At 44.0% G+C, this 18,344-nt stretch overlaps 2 protein-coding genes across 2 annotated transcripts; one reads left to right on the forward strand and one right to left on the reverse strand.

Annotated features, from left to right (window-relative positions):
* The first annotated feature begins 652 nt into the window (after positions 1-652).
* Positions 653-2,736, forward strand: LOC139263270 (complement component C1q receptor-like). The gene has a single exon (XM_070879074.1). The coding sequence runs from the start codon at positions 726-728 to the stop codon at positions 2,049-2,051; it is 1,326 nt and encodes a 441-aa protein (XP_070735175.1). The 5' UTR covers positions 653-725; the 3' UTR covers positions 2,052-2,736.
* Positions 2,737-4,528: 1,792 nt separating this feature from the next.
* On the reverse strand, positions 4,529-5,635 carry sstr1a (somatostatin receptor 1a). The gene has a single exon (XM_070879075.1). It carries the CDS (start codon positions 5,633-5,635, stop codon positions 4,529-4,531), a length of 1,107 nt encoding a protein of 368 aa, XP_070735176.1.
* Between the last annotated feature and the right edge of the window lie 12,709 nt (positions 5,636-18,344).

Genomic DNA, 18,344 nt, shown 5'->3' on the forward strand with positions numbered 1-18,344 from the left:
GTATCGAAACCCAGGAGTCAGATCAATTTGACGGATTTTATTGGACTGCACACATGAGTAATACGAGCAAGCTATATGTCTATTTATTCACCGGTAGAATACTAATCGAGGTCTTGGAGCATTTTCAACCAAGACTGTTCCTAATGTTTCTAATTACGGGTTCCATACCATATTTATACATCCTCTTGAAACACCTCTGCTTGTACAGTTTCTTTGTCCAACTGTTAGTCATCCTGGCTCCCCGGATATCACGCGACTGGTTTTGGCACGAAATTGTGCAGGATTATTTATACCAGTCCTTAAGGCTGATGAATTATGCCCGTTAGTATCTGCATTACACTGCACTGCACACTAACTGTCCTTGTCCTCTCTGATCCTATTTGTGCTACTCTGCATTTACACCTTTGTTCCATCACATATGCTAACTATCCCACCATGCTTTATGCCTGTTCCAAGCCATTTAGCCTGTCACTGTACACTGGGCAAACATTCTTTTCATATTTGCTGACACTTCCTGCTGAGGAGAGTGTCTCTTTAAATTCCTGCTTCCTACCAACAGGCCGCAGGATGTACAAGCCATAAATATCTTTATCAGACTTCCCCTGAAGCTGGGGCGTATTTTAGTTTGATCGATTGCAGTCGGGAAGTAGGAGCCAAGTGTAGACAAAGCTAACTTACTTGAGCCGCTCGGTCTGAAAACGCAAATACTCCCGGGGAAACCTAACATGCTTCGTTCAGTGTTCATTTTACTTTGGTTACAGAATTATTCGCAAAAGTCTGGGGTTCGGTCCCACGCAACGGCAGCAACGCTTTGCAAGGATGGGATGTGTTATAGTTTGCACTGGGAGCGAGGCTCATTTACCCGTGCAAAGAAACTGTGCGAAGACAAGAAAGGAATTCTGACTACCATGGAAAGTCAGGACGAAGCAGAGAGCATTCGGCAGCTTTTAGCAAACAACGTGAAAGTCCCGCCACAAGTACACCAGCTGTGGATAGGACTCCACAAAAAGACCAAGCAGTGTCACATTGCTGAAAAGCCGCTACGTGGATTCTTCTGGGTCAATGGGGACGACCATTCCACCTATAGTTCCTGGATTCGAGAACCTCCGCAAACCTGCACACATGAGAGATGTGTGGAACTTCAGGTGAACTTCACTAACCAAGTCCAATTTGAATGGAAAGCTTCCTCGTGTACCAGTAAAGTAGATGGTCTCATTTGCAAGTATCAAATGTGTGAAAGCCTAAATACTGATGTTGGAAAGATTGTTTATAAAAAACCCTACCAGAGTGAAAGTGTACCTCGAGGTTCATTGGCTATCATTCGTTGCACCAATGGCAAGTCTATCACTGTGAAGTGTGAGCTTCAGAAAGGGGAAATCAGGTGGTCATCTTCTCGAAACTTGGAATCGCTATGTAACAGCTGTTGGGAAAAAATACATGATGGCCCTTGTCGAAATGGATGTTTTCAGACCGCCGAAGACTTCTTCTGTTATTGTGACAAGGGGTTTTTAGTGGACCAGCAGCAGAGCAAATGCGTTCCTGAGGGAGAATTGGGAAGTGGTTTTAATGAGTCGTCCAGAATCCGTGTCAAAGACACCGAGAGAATGGCTGCGAGCATCACTTATTCTACTGTTTCTACATTAACCACCAAAGCACCAACCACACCTTTACCTCGTCCTGCTGAAAATTCAACAGTCACATTTTCTCCCACTTTCAGAGGTTCAGAACCAGGAAAGCAGGAAACTCACTCAAAAGCGTCCTTCCTCATATATCAGCTCGTTATTGGGCTCTTAGTTTTGATGCTGCTGATTGCAATTGCGGTGATAATGATCCGGGAGCGGGGTAAAGGAGACACCCAGAAAACACAACCCAATCAACACCGTTTGGAGATTAAAAACACAGATTCTGTTCATCAAGTGAACGAAAACGTCGCGGAGAAAACAGCAAATGCTATCAATGAGAATCACTACGTGGAAACCGCTTCAGCGAATGAAAATGAAGTTAACGTTCCCACGGAAAATGGTGAAATATGCGAATCTGCAGCACACTGAGGAGCCACACGGAGGCGCTCACTCCACAATTGGGATCTGTTCGACCAACGCCCACATAGTGTTAACTTGAATGTACAGGAGGGGATTTTTTTTAATTGAAAAGTAAAACTATTGTTAAAGCTGGGGTAATTTGCTTTATCTTATTTGAGATGAAGGAAGAGTCGAATTTCTAACAGGAAACAAAGTGATTGTAGGCTGAAAAGGACACAGAATAATCAGGTGCAGTGTTGAGACTGTGCTCGTTGTTAATTGCAATTATATATTCAATCATATAAGCTTAAACTATTCACGAGGAATAGGAATTTCCCCCTTCTGCTTGCCAGTTTGTTGCTGCGAGTTACTTTGTGACTTTTTTGTGAAATGAGACGCTAGGAATATATATTAGGAATTTGTACAAGCAAATCATTGCAGTGACTTAGAAATAAAGGGCACGTGGTCATATAGTTATTAACTATGCAAATATGCCAACAACCCAATAAATTCAATAGGGAAAAGTGGTTAGCGTTACACCAACCACATGAAGTGGGTAGTTATATTGACATTGATCTGATGAATAAATGTCGTTTCCAGGAAACGCACGTTGCCATTAAAACACCACTGCTTTAGACCTGAAATGTACCATGGTTTTGTTTAAAATATGTACCGATATTTTCATTTAAATCTTAAATAAATTAAGGACGCTTAACACAGACTTGATCTTTAATGTGTTGGAGAGTTAGATAACACTTGGTTCAAATAATGACACAGATCTGATCACTCTCTACCATAAAGTGCTATTTTTGAGCTATAGAAACGAGTGGATAGATACATGGCAATGAACAACATTCTCAGAACAGACTGTGGTCATTTAGAAACCTGTCTAAATTGCACTGGAGAAATTTACAAACCAAACGTATATTCTTTAAACACATCTTTTCACACCACGTGTTTTACTTTTCCTGAGAGCTAATATACAGGCCCATGTCAGTTAATATCACATCAATCTGCAAATGAAAAGCTATGGAAATCTGCTGGGGATGTCAGCTTTGATTTGATTCGGTAGTGTACCCCGTCCTGAAAAGATTAACTGGGATCACATTTAGCAATAGGCTTCCTGTACGAGGTGAACTACTAAACTGTCTGAATGATGTCAATGGATCTTTTAAACAGCGCCATGGAACTTTAAGGGGCTGGCACTGGCGCTGCTATTTCGAATACTTTACCAGAAAAAGTTAAAAGAGACGAGGTTGTTGCATCTACTCATCCGAGTCCTAACCATGAAAGCAGACTGCCACTTCTGCTAACTCTGTTAAGGCTGTGGTGAAGCAACCTTAAGAGTCAATGCCAATTTGCACTTTGAAATGTGCGTCGTTCGTTTTGTTTGCCTAAACAAATAGGAATTGCTGCTACAATTTATTTATTATATATATATATAAATGGAACCGCGTGGATTCAGATTTCAAACGCTTTTTAGCTTTTAATGTTGCAACTTAGAATTGTTTTTAGTTTCAATAGGTCCTTACTTGGCATCTGTACAGATTTACATCTAACATTTGGAAAAATACCCCACTCCCCCCATCGTAAACAATACTTGAAAAGAGGGATATTAAAAGGGATAGAGAGCAGCTCCTGTGAAGAGAAACACCACACGGTATGGACGAGCTGAAGCTGTAACATTCTATAAATGACTTCTCATTCTATACATTCTATTAAAATGCAGAATAGTGATAAAATCACCCTCGAATTATTTAGCCATTGTCCTTAAGAAATCAGGGCTGAGATAAGAGTTCTTGTGCAGCACAACAATTTCCCCCCAGTTGTGCTTATTAAAAGGCGCAATAAAAGTCGATTTTAATTGTCTAAAGGACGTATGTTTTCGGGGAGTTGTAATACAATCCTTCATTTCCTCGACGAAGCAAGGTGTAGTCCGGCAATTATATTCTGCGGTTTTACAGTCCCTATGGAGCAAAAATCACAAACTGACTTTCACCATTCAGTGACTTTTAAGAATTGTCATTGGCTGTCGATGTGAAACTACGTACAGTAAGAAGGCGATGTGGAATTCAGTGGGGAATCTTAAAACAGTTTAACAAGACTACAATACTGACATTCTCAATGAACCCCGAATCTTTGTACACAAAAACACGTTTGAAATGAATCTTACATTTCGCCAACAGCAGCACAAAGCCTCCAGTGTGGTTGAGGCGCGACAACATTTTACGTTCCCCTTACCCTGAATTAAAGAGGAAGCTTCACAAAAATAACCGACCACCGAAAGATACAAATAGCTGAAGACTCGCGACCTTGATAAACAGCGGTGTAAAGATCTCATCGCTCACACTTCACAACCTAAAGCAGCAGAATAAGGAACAAAATCAGGGAACATAACACGGCGGCAGCAATCTGTCCCACCAATAAGGAACGGGTGGATCAAGACCGGTGGTGCTTTTCTCCGTTATTCTTGGGGTTCTGTTACTACAGCCCTGCCTTGTGGTTACTCAGATGGTGGTGGTCCGAGAGGTGCAAGTACCGTTGCGATACACACTGTCTGACTCCAGGGGGTCCTGTTGGAAGTCTTCCACGCTGTATGCTCTGCTCTTGAGAGCCGTGGCGTAGTAATCTATGGGCTCCTCGGCAACATTGTCCATCCATCGTAGGCACAAGATTCTCTGGAACGATCTCTTAAAGTTGTCGGAGAGAAAGCCGTAGAGGATGGGGTTGGCACAGCTGTTGGCGTATCCCAAGATGACGGAGAGCTGACTGACAGTCGCGTCTTGTTGGCCTACAAAGACATTCACCAACTGAACGATGTAAAATGGCATCCAGCACATCACAAACACAGTCACCACCATCATCACCATCAGAGTAATCTTTCTCTCCGATTTCTTGCGCTGCTGCCAGCCTGCTTTAAGAGCCACCACCCTCATTTTGACAATGATGAGAATGTAGCACAGGCAGATGGCGACGACGGGAATGAGAAACCCCATTAAAAACGTGTAGACCACGAACACTGCTTGCCACTGCTCGATCGGCTTGGGCAGCTGCATATTGCAGGCAACCGAGCCATCTGAGTTGGTGGCGGTGTCTGCAAAGATAATGATGGGCAGGATGACCAACATAGATATGAGCCACACTGCTAGGTTGACCATTTTAGCTATGGTGGGTCTTCTGTAACTGGCAGCTTTGATGGGGTGCACCACAGCGATGTATCTGTCCACACTGAGGACAGTTAGGCAGTAGATGCTGGTGAACATGTTGATGGCATCCACACTGAGGACCATGCGGCAGAGCAAAGAGCCAAAAGGCCAGTGACCCAGCAAGGTTGAGGTCACCAGAAAGGGCACGCTCAACATGAATAGCTCATCGGCGATGGCCAAGTTCAAGATGTATATGTTGGTCGCCGTCTTCATTTTGGCATACCTTAGGATCACGTATATGACTAAGGAGTTCCCACACAATCCAACAAAGCATACGACTGAATAAATGAATGAGATAAGTATGGCACTGCTGTGGGTACCGCTTGAAGTCCCATTCTGAGTCAAATTGGCAGTGCCCATGGCATCGTCTAGGATGGCAAGGTGCTTGGCGGAGTCATTGGGCAACATCTTCAGAGAATCCAGCGCCAAGCTTTCTCTTCTTAAATCATTCATTGCTCGGATCTCGCTGGCAATCGGAAGAGCTTCTGCTGAAGCTCGCTTCTTCCTTTCTTTCTGCTCATTCTGACTCCGAAGTGTACGACCTGGCGAGTGAATAGGTAGCAGTGTGGAGGCAGGGGCCGGCGCTCTGCACCGCTCTTCTCCCGCAGACAAACTACAGAGAAATTGAGTGTTGTCTTATTAACCAGTGAATGATTAACAGCCAAACGTCAGCAGCGGCAAACTGACGATTCACATCACGCATCCACAGGCAGCCGAAGGACATGAGCTGGTTTTAGTGTCGGGCAGACAGCGAGAAACACAGAGCGCGCACCTCATTCAGCTGATGGATGTGCTCGCTCTGAGCCAGATGGACAGTATACTTGGAAGCGAGCAGTGTGAGCAGCTTTGTGCCAATAATCAATCGCGAAGGACATCTCTCCGACTTCCTCAGGTATTGGTGCAAATTCCGAGTCACGTGTACAGTCAGTCACAGAATACATGGTAACTAAGCACGTGCATAAAAATCCCTGCGTCCATACAGTGTTAAAGTTAAACGCAAGAATGGCAGTACTATAGAAATCTAAGGGCGCATAACTTACCAAGATAAACTGCACTATTAGAATAATTTATAATTGCACACTGCAGTAATGTCATTTTATTTCATGCGAACTCTCTAAATGTAGGCTGTCCCGTGTACCAAAATGCGGGCATTACTGAATGTGGCTCTTTGCATTTTATGTTTTTCCCTCGTCGGCAGTATTAAGCAGGGCACGAGTGCATCGATTCTTTCGCAACAAGTTCTGTTTATTAGTACCTACACCACGCTATTTCGGCGCCTTGCCTTCAATGTAAACAGGTCTGTTCAGGGATGAAATTTACAATGATTTTATAACCCTCCTTCTGAAAATGAGAAGCAGTGATCTCCACGGGGGTCCATTTCTCAGAGCAAATACCTGCAATTAACCATGGCTGCTGTTTGCACACATCTCATCTGCATTTTATTTGTGAATACAATGCACACTATTAGGCTTATATAATGGCTAATTTAACCTCCCGTTTAAATGCTTAAATCAGCTTGTAATCCCTTTATTGATTGTATTCTCTTTGTATTTGCCGTGTCACTGAACCAGTAAGGTTTTGGTTTTTCAGCCTATTGATAATTTAACTAATAAAGTGCACTGTATGTGCATAATTATTTGGACAGAATTGCATTTATACCTCAACTTTACTCTGTACATTTCTGGGACTACAGGTTAAAACTTGGACGTGTTTTCCAGCAACATTTATTTTCACTTACACTAATATATTTTAATTTATTTCGATATCATTTTTACTCATTCAAACATCTGCACTGTATTTTGACAAAGCTTGGGGATTCTGCAATTAACTTTAACCATTAAAATGATAGGCTTTTATAATTAACAAACTATTAGTCTGCTGGATATGTTAATATTTTAGTTGCTTCCTTTTCAACATTCAGTTTAAATTTAAAGCATTGTCTATATTAATTTATAATACATGATGTCATATTTCTCTCAATATAAACCTTCTGTTTATTAATACCAACACCACACGATCTCCCACTAAAACTCGCCATCTGAAAACATCAATCAACATATCTTTAGATTTTTTTCCAAACAATAAGCATTGATATATCAATGGACATTCATTGTATAAATAGTATCCCCTATATGTATCATGACTTGCACTAAGCATTTCCATCCATAAATAGCCACAATGTCTGCCCTCTAACATAGAGGACTCCTTCTTACAGGGAGCTGCATCTACCAACCCAACCAAGCACTCAGTAAACTTGACAAATAAAGCACCTATAACAACAACTTGTATTCATATAGTGCCTTTAACTAAGGAAAATGTCCCAAGGTGTTTCACAAGAGAATAATCAGACAAAAATAGACCCCAAGGAGATGTTAGGATGGGTAACTAAATGCTTGATTAAAGTGGTAGGTTTTAAGGAAGGTTGTAAAGCGGTATGGTTAGGAGAGTTTATATGGAGGGAGAGTTTATGGGAGAAGTGGAGGTTAGTTGTGATGTTGAAATCATCAAGGATGAGAAGTCGCTCAGTATGGAGGATGAGGGAGGAAAGGAGTGAGGATATCTTGGTGACAAACTTGGGTTGGGCTTGGGTGGACGGTATTTTAAAGCAGAGATGTGGTGCTCAAAGAAAGAGAATGCACCAGAGGAGCAGGGAAGCAGACTTGGGTGAGATTTGGTGATAAGGGCCACACCACCACTGTGGTGATTTGGGTGGCGCAGTTGGTGGAAAGTATAATCAGGTGGGGAGGTTGCAATAAGGGGCAAGGTGTCATCATCGTGAGCCAAGTCTCCATCAAGGTCATGAAATCAATGCAATCATCCACAATAAGGTTATGGATGGCAAGGACCATGTTCGCAAGTGAACAGCCATTCTAGAGGAAGATGCAGAGGTGTAGTGAATGTGTTAGCCGTAACTCAGTGGTAACACCCTTGCCTCTGTGTCAGAAGGTTCAATTCCCACTCCACTGATTTGAGCACAAAATTTAAGCTGTGTAGAACTGAGGGATTGCTGCACTGTCAGAGGTGATGTCTTTCAGATGAGTGGTAAACCAAAGCCCTATCTGCCCTTACAACTGGATGTAAAAGATCCCATAGTACTATTTTGGAGAAGAGCAGGGAGTTCTCCCTGGTGTCCTGGCCAATATTTATCCTTCAACCAACACCTAAAACAGGTGATCTAGACATTTATTTCATTGCTAATTGCAGGACCTTGCTGTGTGGAAATTGGCTGCCTTGTTTCCTGCATTACAACAGTGACTCTACTTCAAAAATTACTTCATTGGCTGTAAGGTGATTTGGGACATCCTAAAGTTGCGAAAGGCAAGTCTTTCTTCTTTTGGTCGATCCGCTGGAAGAATTGACAGGGTCAGCGGTGGGATGCGTAAGCGGTAGAAGAAGGTGGTTAGCAACATTTGGGGAGGCTTTAAACTAGCTCGGCAGGTGGATGGGAACCTGAGAGCATTGTCAGATGGGAGAGAAGCCAAGCTGGAAATGGAAGATAGAAAATTAGTAATCGAGTTTGGAAGGCTAGAAAAAAGACAACAAGGCAGTTTGGCAGTGCTAAATGGTATATATTTTAAAGCAAGGAGTCTAAGAAATAAATCAGATGAGCTAAGAGCACAGATAGACATGTGGGATTATGATATTATAGCCATTACTGAGACATGGCTGAAAGAAGGGCAGGAATGGCAGCTCAACATTGCTGGTTACACAGTTTTCAGGTGGGATAGACAGGGGGTTAAAAACTGAGGGGGGTGGGGGGTCACAGTATCGATTAAAGCAATAATTACAGCTGTGAGGAGAGATGATATGTTAGAAGGACCATCAAATGAAACAATATGGGTTGAACTAAAGAACAAAAAAGGGGCAATCACACTGCTCGGGGTGTACTATAGACCCCCAAAACAGTCCGAGGAGCAAATTGGTAGGCACATTTCTGATAAGTGCAAAAACAATAGGACAATAAAGTGGGGGATTTCAATTACCCTAATATTAACTGTGATACTATCATGTACAGAGGGCATAGAATTCCTAAATTACATTCTGGAGAATATTTTTAGCTAATACATAACAAGCCCAACAAGAGGTGGGATAGTTCTGGATTTAGTGTTAGGGAATGAAGCTGGGCAGGTGGAAGGAGTATCAGTTGGAGAGTATTTTTGTGGTAGTGATCATAATTCAGTTACTTTTAGCATAATGATGGATAAGGACAAAGAAAAAACAGGAGTAAGGGTTCTAAATTGGGGGAAGGCCAATTTTACTAGGCTGAGAAGTGATTTAGCAAAAGTGGACTGGTAACAGTTACTTGAAAGTAAATCAGTGTCAGAGCAGTGGGAAGCATTCAAGTGGGAGGTACATGGCGTTCAGGGTAAACATGTTCCCACAAGGAAAAGGGTAGAACTGCCAAATTTAGAGCCCCCGGGATGACAAGGTGCATAGAGGTTAAGATAAGGCAAAAAAGGAAGCTTATATCAGATATCATGAGCTCAATTCTGCAGAAAACCTAGAAGAATATAGAAAGTGCAGGGGTGAAATTAAGAAGGAAATTAGGAAAGCAAAAAGAGGGTATGAAAAAATACTGGCAAGTAGAATTTATGAAAACTTTTACAATTACATAAAGAGCAAGAGTTTAACTAAGGAAAGAGTAGGGCCTATTAGGGACCAAAATGGTGATCTCTGCGTGGAGGCGGAGGATGTGGGCAAAGAACTAAATGAATACTTTGCGGCTGTCTTCACAAAAGAGGGGAATGATGCCGATGTTGAAGTTCAGGAGGAAGAGAGTGAAATATTGGTTGGGATTAACATAGTAAGAGAGGAAGTATTAAGGGGTTTGGCATCCTTGAAAGTAGATAAATCGCCAGGATCGGATGAAATATATCCGAAGCTATTAAAAGAAGCAACGGATTATATTGCGGAGGCTCTGACCATCATTTTTCAATCCTTCCTGGCTGCAGGAGTTGTGCCAGAGGATTGGAGAACTGCTAATGTTGTACCCTTGATCAAAAAGGGAGGAAGGGATAAACTGAGCAATTACAGGCCAGTTAGTTTAACCTCGGTGGTGGGTAAACTACTGGAATCAATCCTGAGGGACAGTATAAACCTTCATTTAGAAAGACACAGATTAATCAAGGACAGTCAGCATGGATTGTTAAGGGAAGTCATGTCTGACTAACTTGATTGAGTTCTTTGAGGAGGTAACAAGGAGAGTCGAGGGCAGTGCATTTGATGTAGTTTACATGGATTTTAGCAAGGCTTTTGACAAGGTCTCACATAAGAACATAAGAACATAAGAATTAGGAACAGGAGTAGGCCATCTAGCCCCTCGAACCTGCTCCGCCATTCAACAAGATCATGGCTGATCTGGCCGTGGACTCAGCTCCACTTACCCGCCCGCTCCCCATAACCCTTAATTCCCTTATTGGTTAAAAATCTATTTATCTGTGACTTGAATACATTCAATGAGCTAGCCTCAACTGCTTCCTTGGGCAGAGAATTCCACAGATTCACAACCCTCTGGGAGAAGAAATTCCTTCTCAACTCGGTTTTAAATTGGCTCCCCCGTATTTTGAGGCTGTGCCCCTTAGTTCTAGTCTCCCCGACCAGTGGAAACAACCTCTCTGCCTCTATCTTGTCTATCCCTTTCATTATTTTAAATGTTTCTATAAGATCACCTCTCATCCTTCTGAACTCCAACGAGTAAAGACCCAGTCTACTCAATCTATCATCATAAGGTAACCCCCTCATCTCCGGAATCAGCCTCCTGAATCGTCTCTGTACCCCCTCCAAAGCTAGTATATCCTTCCTTAAGTAAGGTGACCAAAACTGCACGCAGTACTCCAGGTGCAGCCTCACCAATACCCTGTACAGTTGCAGCAGGACATCCCTGCTTTTGTACTCCATCCCTCTCGCAATGAAGGCCAACATTCCATTCGCCTTCCTGATTACCTGTTGCACCTGCAAACTAACATTTTGGGATTCATGCACAAGGACCCCCAGGTCCCTCTGCACCGCATGGTAGGCTGATCAAAAAAGCAAAAGCCCATGGGATCCAAGGGAGAGTGGCAAATTGGATCCAAAATTGGCTCAGTGGCAGGAAGCAAAGGGTAATGGTTGAGGGGAGTTTTTGTGACTGGAAGGCTGTTTACAGTGGGGTTCCACAGGGCACACTATTTGGACCCTTACTTTTTGTAGTATATATTAATGATTTAAACTTAAATGTAGGGGGGCATGATAAAGAAATTTGCAGGGAATAGAAAAATTGGCTGTGTGGTTGACAGTGAGGAGGAAAGCTCTAGACTGCAGGAAGATAGCGATGAACTGGCCCGTTGGGCAGAAAAGTGGCAAATGGAATTCAATCCGAAAAAGTCTGAGGTAATGCATTTGGGGAGGCGTAACAAGGCAAGCAAATACACAATAAATGGGAGAATACCGAGAGGTGTGGAGGAACAGAGGGACCATGGCGTATATGCCCACCAATCCTTAAAGGTAGCAGGACAGTTCGATATGGTAGATTAAAACGCATATGGTAGGCTTTCCTTTATTAGCTGAGGCATAGAATACAAGAGCAGGGAAGTTATGCTAGACCTGTATACAACACTAGTTAGGCCACAGCTTGAGTACTGCGTGCAGTTCTGGTCACCATATTATAGGAAGAGTGTGATTGAACTAGAAAGGTGCAGAGGAGATTTACAAGGATGTTGCCAGTACTGAAAAACTTTAGTTGGGAGGAAAGATTGGATAAGCTGGAGTTGTTTTCCTTGGAACAGAGGAGGTTTAGCCTAGATTTAATTGAGGTGCATAAAATTATGAGAGCCTAGACAGAGTGGATAGGAAGGACTTATTTTCCTTAGCAGAGGGGTTAATAACCAGGGGGCATGGAATTAAAGTAGTTGGTAGAAGGTTTAGAGGGGAGATGAGGAAACATTTCTTCACCCAGAGAGTGGTAAGAGTCAGGAACTCACTGCCTGAAAGGGTGGTGGGGGCAGAAACCCTCATCACATTAAAACGTACTTGGATGTGCACTTAAAGAACCGTAATCTACAAGGCTACAGACCTAATGCTGGAAGGTAGGATTAGGCTGGGTAACTCTTTTTCGACCGGCACGGACATGATGGGCCGTAATTTTTCTATGATTCTATGATACTATAAACACCAACGGGCACGCTGTGTGGGAAGGTTGGTGAGAGAATAGGATGGGACAGTTGGGGTTGCTGCTCATAAGAAGGCAAACATGAAAAACCTCCCAGAAATAGTGGAGTATCAGGGATCTAGCAAGAATTAGGAACTGAAATAAATTAGTATTAGTAAAAAAAAAGTACTAGAGAAACTAATGGGACTGAACGCCGATAAATCCCCTGGACCTGATGGCCTACATCCTAGGGTTTCGAAAGAGATGGCTATTGAGATAGTGAATGCATTGGTTGTCATCTTCCAAAATTCCATCGATTCTAGAATGGTCTCTGCAGATTGGAAAGAAGCTTATGTAACCCCGCTATTAAGAAAGGAGGGAGAGCGGAAACAGGGAACTACAGACAAGTTAGCTGACATCAGTAATAGGGAAAATGCTACAATTTATTATTAAGGATGTGGTAACAGGACACTTAGAAAAGAATGATGGAGCAGGAATGTGAAATATTAGATCAGATAAACAAAGTGAGAGAGGAAGTATTATGGGGCTTAGCAGCTTTGAAAGTGGATAAATCCCTAGGCCCAGATGAAATGTATCCCAGGCTGTTAAGATAAGCAAAAGAGGAAATAGCAAAGGCTCTGACCATATAGGTGTGGTGTCAAAGGACTGGAGGACTGCTAATGTTGTACCTTTGTTTAAAAAGGGAGAAAGGGATAGACTGAATAATTACAAGCTAGCCAGCCTAACCTCAGTGGTGGGAAAATTATTGGAAAAAATGTTAAGGGACAGAATAACTCTTCTTTTGGAAAGACACAGATTAATCAAGAGAGTCAGCATGGATTTAAGGGAATGTTGTTTCTGACTAACTTAATAGAATTTTTCGAGAAGGTAACCAGGAGGGTCGATGAGGGCAGTCCGTATGATGTCGTGTATATGGATTTTAGCAAAGCTTTTCATAAGGTCCCACGTAGCAGACTGGTCACGAAAGTAAAAGCACATTGGCTCCTGGGCAAAGTGGCAAGTTGGATCCAAAATTGGCTCAGAGGCAGGAAGCAAAGGGTGTTTTTGTGACTGGAAGACCATATCCAGTGGGGTTCCGCAGGGCTCGGTGCTGGGTCACTTGCTTTTTGTGGTATAAATGACTTGGATTTGAATGTTGGGGGTATGATTAAGAAGTTTGCAGATGACACTAAAATAGGCTGTGTGATTGATAATGAAGAAGAAAGCTGCGGATTGAAGGAAGATATCAATGTACTGGTCAGGTGGGCAGAACAGTGGCAAATCATGCTTGACAAATCTTCTAGAATTTCTTGAGGATGTAACTAGTAGAGTGGACAAGGGAGAACCTGTGGATGTGGTGTATTTGGACTTTCCAAAAGCTTTTGACAAGATCTCACACAAGCGATTAGTGTGCAAAATTAAAGCACATGGTATTGGGGGTAATGTATTGACGTGGATAGAGAACTGGTTGGCAGACAGGTAGCAGAGAGTCGGGATAAATGGGTCCTTCTCAGAATGGCAGGCAGTGACTAGTGGGGTGCAGCAGGGCTCAGTGCTGGGAACTCAGCTATTTACAATAGACATCAATGATTTAGATGAAGGAATTGAGTGTAATATCTCCAAGTTTGCAGACGACACTAAGCTGGTTGGTGGTGTGAGCTGTGAGGAGGATGATAAGAGGCTGCAGGGTGACTTGGACAGGTTAGGTGAGTGGGCAAATGCATGGCAGATGCAGTATAATGTCGATAAATGTGAGGTTATCCACTTTGGTGGCAAAAACATGAAGGCAGAATATTATCTGAATGTTGGCAGATTAGGAAAAGGGGAGGTGCAACGAGACCTGGGTGTCATGGTACATCAGTCATTGAAAGTTGGCATGCAGGTAAAGCAGGCAGTGAAGAAGGCAAATGGTATGTTACATAGAAACATAGAAACATAGAAACATAGAAAACAGGTGCAGGAGTAGACCATTCGGCCCTTCGAGCCTGCACCACCATTCAATGAGATCATGGCTGATCATTCCTTCAGTACCCCTTTCCTGCTTTCTCTCCATACTCCTTGATCCCTTTAGCCGTAAGGGCCATATCTAACTCCCTCATGACTATATCCAATGAACTGGCATCAACAACTCTCTGCGGGAGGGAATTCCACAGGTTAACAACTTTCTCAGTGAAGAAGTTTCTCCTCATCTCAGTCCTAAATGGCTTACCCCTTATCCTAAGACTGTGTCCCCTGGTTCTGGACGTCCCCATCATCGGGAACATTCTTCCCACATCTAACCTGTCCAGTCCCGTCAGAATCTTATAAGTTTCCATGAGATCCCCTCTCACCATTCTAACCTTCAGTGTATAAAGGCCCAGTTGATCCAGTCTCTCCTCATATATCAGTCCCTCCATCCCGGGAATCAGTCTGGTCAACATTCGCTGCACTCCCTCAATAGCAAGAACGTCCTTCCTCAGATTAGGAGATCAAAACTGAACACAATATTCCAGGTGAGGCCTCACCAAGGCCCTGTACAATTGCAGTAAGACCTCCCTGCTCCTATACTCAAATCCCCTAGCTATGAAGGCCAACATACCATTTGCCTTTTTCACCGCCAGCTGTACCTGCATGCCAACTTTCAATGACTGATGAACCATGACACCCAGGTCTCGTTGCACCTCCCTCTTTCCTAATCTGCCGCCATTCAGATAATATTCTGCCTTTGTGTTTTTGCCCCCAAAGTGGATAATCTCACATTTATCTACAGTATACTGCACCTGCCATGCATTTTCCCACTCACCTAACCTGTCCAAGCTAACCTGCAGCCTTTTAGCATCCTCCTTACAGCTCACACTGCCACCCAGTTTAGTCTCATCTGCAAACTTGCAGATATTACACTCAATTCTTTCATCTAAATCATTAATGTATATTGTAAAGAGCTGGGGTCCCAGCACTGAGCCCTGTGGCACTCCACTAGTCACTGCCTGCCATTCTGAAAAGGACCCGTTTATCCCGACTCTCTGTTTCCTGTCTGCCAACCAGTCCTCTATCCATGTCAGTACAGTACACCCAATACCATGTGCTTTGATTTTGCACACCAATCTCTTGTGTGGGACCTTGTCAAAAGCCTTTTGAAAGTCCAAATACATCACATCCACTGGTTCTCCCTTGTCGACTCTACTAGTTACAGCCTCAAAAAATTCCAGAAGATTTGTCAAGCATGATTTCCCTTTCATAAATCCATGTTGGCCTTCATAGCTAGGGAATTTGAGTATAGGAGCAGGGAGATCTTAATGCAGTTGTACGGGGCCTTGATGAGGCCTCACCTGGAATATTGTGTTCAGTTTTGGTCTCCTAATCTGAGGAAGGACGTTCTTGTTATTGAGGGAGTGCAGCGAAGGTTGACCAGACTGATTCCCGGGATGGTGGGACTGACATATGAGGAGAGACTGGATTGACTGGGCCTGTATTCACTGGAGTTTAGAAGAATGAGAGAAAATCTCATAGAAACATATAAAATTCAGACGGAACTGGACAAGTTAGAAGCAGGAAGAATGTTCCCGATATTGGGGAAGTCCAGAACCAGGGGTCACAGTCTAAGGATAAGGGGTAAGCCATTTAGGACCGAGATGAGGAGTAACTTCTTCACTCAGATAGTTGTTAACTTCTGGAATTCTCGACTGCAGAGAGTTTTTGATGCCAGTTCGTTAGATATATTCAAGAGGGAGTTAGATATGGTCATGATGGCTAAAGGGATCAAGGGGTATGGAGAGAAAGCAGGAAAGTGGTACTGAGGCGAATGATCAGCCATGATCTTATTGAATGATGGTGCAGGCTCGAAGGGCCAAATGGCCTACTCCTGCACCTATTTTCTATGTTTCTATGTTTCTAAATCGAATTCAATCCGGATAAGTGTAAGGTAATGCAACTGGGGAGGTCTCATCATCATCATAGACAGTCGTTCGGAATCGAGGAAGACTTGTTTCCTCTCCTGAAGTGAGTTCGTTGGTGGCTGAACAATCCAATACGTGAGCCACAGACTCTGTCACAGGTGGGACAGATATTCGCCGAGGGAAGGGGTGTGTGGGATTGGTTTACCGCATGCTCTTTCCGCTGCCTGCGCTTGACCTCTTCACGCTCTCGGCGTTGAGATTTGAAGAGTTCAATGCTCTCCCGAATGCACTTTCTCCACCTAGGGCGGTCTTTGACCAAGGACTCCTAGGTGTCAGTGGTGATGTTGAACTTTATCAGGGAGGCTTTGAGGGTGTCCTTGCAATGTTTCTGCTGCCAACCTTTGGCTCATTTGCCGTGAAGCAGCTCCGCATAGAGCATTTGCTTAGGGAGTCTCGTGTCTAGCATACGAACTATGTGGCCTGCCCAGCGAAGCTGATCGAGTGTGGCCAGTGCTTCAATGCTGGGGATGTTAGCCTGGACAAGGACACTGATGTTAGTGCACCCGTCCTCCCGGGGGATTTGCCAGATCTTGCGGAGACATTGTTGGGGAGGTCTAACAAGGCATTAAATGGGATGATACTGAAAAGTGTAGAGGAAGAAAGGGACTTTAGAGTGCAGGTCCACAGATCCCTAAAGCTAGCAGGCCAGGTAGATAAGGTGGTTAAGAAGGCATATGGAATACTTGCCTTTATTAGTCGAGGCATCATCATCATAGGCAGTCCCTTGGAATCGAGGAGGACTTGTTTCCACTCCCAAAGTGAGTTGTTTGATGGCTGAACAGTCCGATACGAGAACCACAGACCCTGTTACAGGTGGGACAGACATTCGTCGAGGGAAGGGGTCGGTGGGGCTGGTTTGCCGCGCGCTCCTTCCGCTGCTTGCGCTTGGCCCCTTCATGCTCTTTGCATTGAGACTCGAAGAGCTCAACGCCCTCCTGGATGGACTTTCTCCACCTCGGGCTGTCTGCGGCCAGGGTCACCCAGGTGTCAGTGATGAGGCTTTGAGGGTATCTAATACGTCCTTACTACACAGTATAAATGCACACGAGGCCCATGCTTGAGAGAAGGTCAGTCTGTGACCTGTCCTTTATTCCTTAGCACTCAAGTGATGAAGGTGGGTGGAGCTTCCCCTTTTATACCTGAAGGTCCAGGTTAGGAGTGTCTCCCACCTAGTGGTCAGTGTTCTCACGGTGTACAACTTAGGTCAGTTTATACATGGGTTACAATGCTGGTTGAATACATGACATCACCTCTCCCCCCAAAGTCTTATTGGGATCACAGGTTGAGTCTCTCTGGTGGTTTACGCTCCCTTGTAGAGCGCCTGAGTTGGGGCTCCGGTTGTTGGGCGCTGGCCTGAGTGTCTGCTGTTTGCAGTGCCTCAGGCCTGTCCGGACTGCTCACAGTGACTGGGTTCTCCTCCCTTTGGTTCTGGTGTTCGGTCATCTGTGGTGGAGTGAACTCTATATCGTGTTCTTCCTCTGCTTCTTCTATGGGGTTGCTGAACCTCCTTTTTGTTTGATCCACATGTTTGCGGCAGATTTGTCCATTGGTAAGTTTAACTACCAGAATCCTATTTCCCTCTTTGGCAACCACAGTGCCTGCGAGCCATTTGGGCCCTGCAGCGTAGTTGAGGAAAAAAACAGGATCATTTACATCAATACATCGCGCCCTCGCATTCCTGTCATGGTAGTGATATTGTGACTGGCGCCTGCTCTCGACAATTTCTTTCATGGTGGGGTGTATAAGGGATAATCGGGTTTTGAGCGTCCTTTTCATAAGTAGCTCTGCGGGTGGAACCCCTGTGAGCGAGTGTGGTCGGGATCTATAGGCCAACAGGAGGCGTGATAAGCGGGTTTGTAGGGAACCCCCTTGGAATCTGAGCATCCCCTGTTTGATTATCTGCACTGCTCGTTCTGCCTGGCCGTTTGAGGTCAGCTTGAACGGTGCCGTTCTAACATGGTTAATTCCATTGCCTGCCATGAAGTCCTGGAATTCAGTGCTTGTGAAGCACGGGCCATTGTCGCTGACCAAGATGTCTGGTAGACCATGGGCGGCG

The sequence above is a fragment of the Pristiophorus japonicus genome, chromosome 4, assembly GCF_044704955.1.
Source record: "Pristiophorus japonicus isolate sPriJap1 chromosome 4, sPriJap1.hap1, whole genome shotgun sequence".
Taxonomy (NCBI): domain Eukaryota; kingdom Metazoa; phylum Chordata; class Chondrichthyes; family Pristiophoridae; genus Pristiophorus; species Pristiophorus japonicus.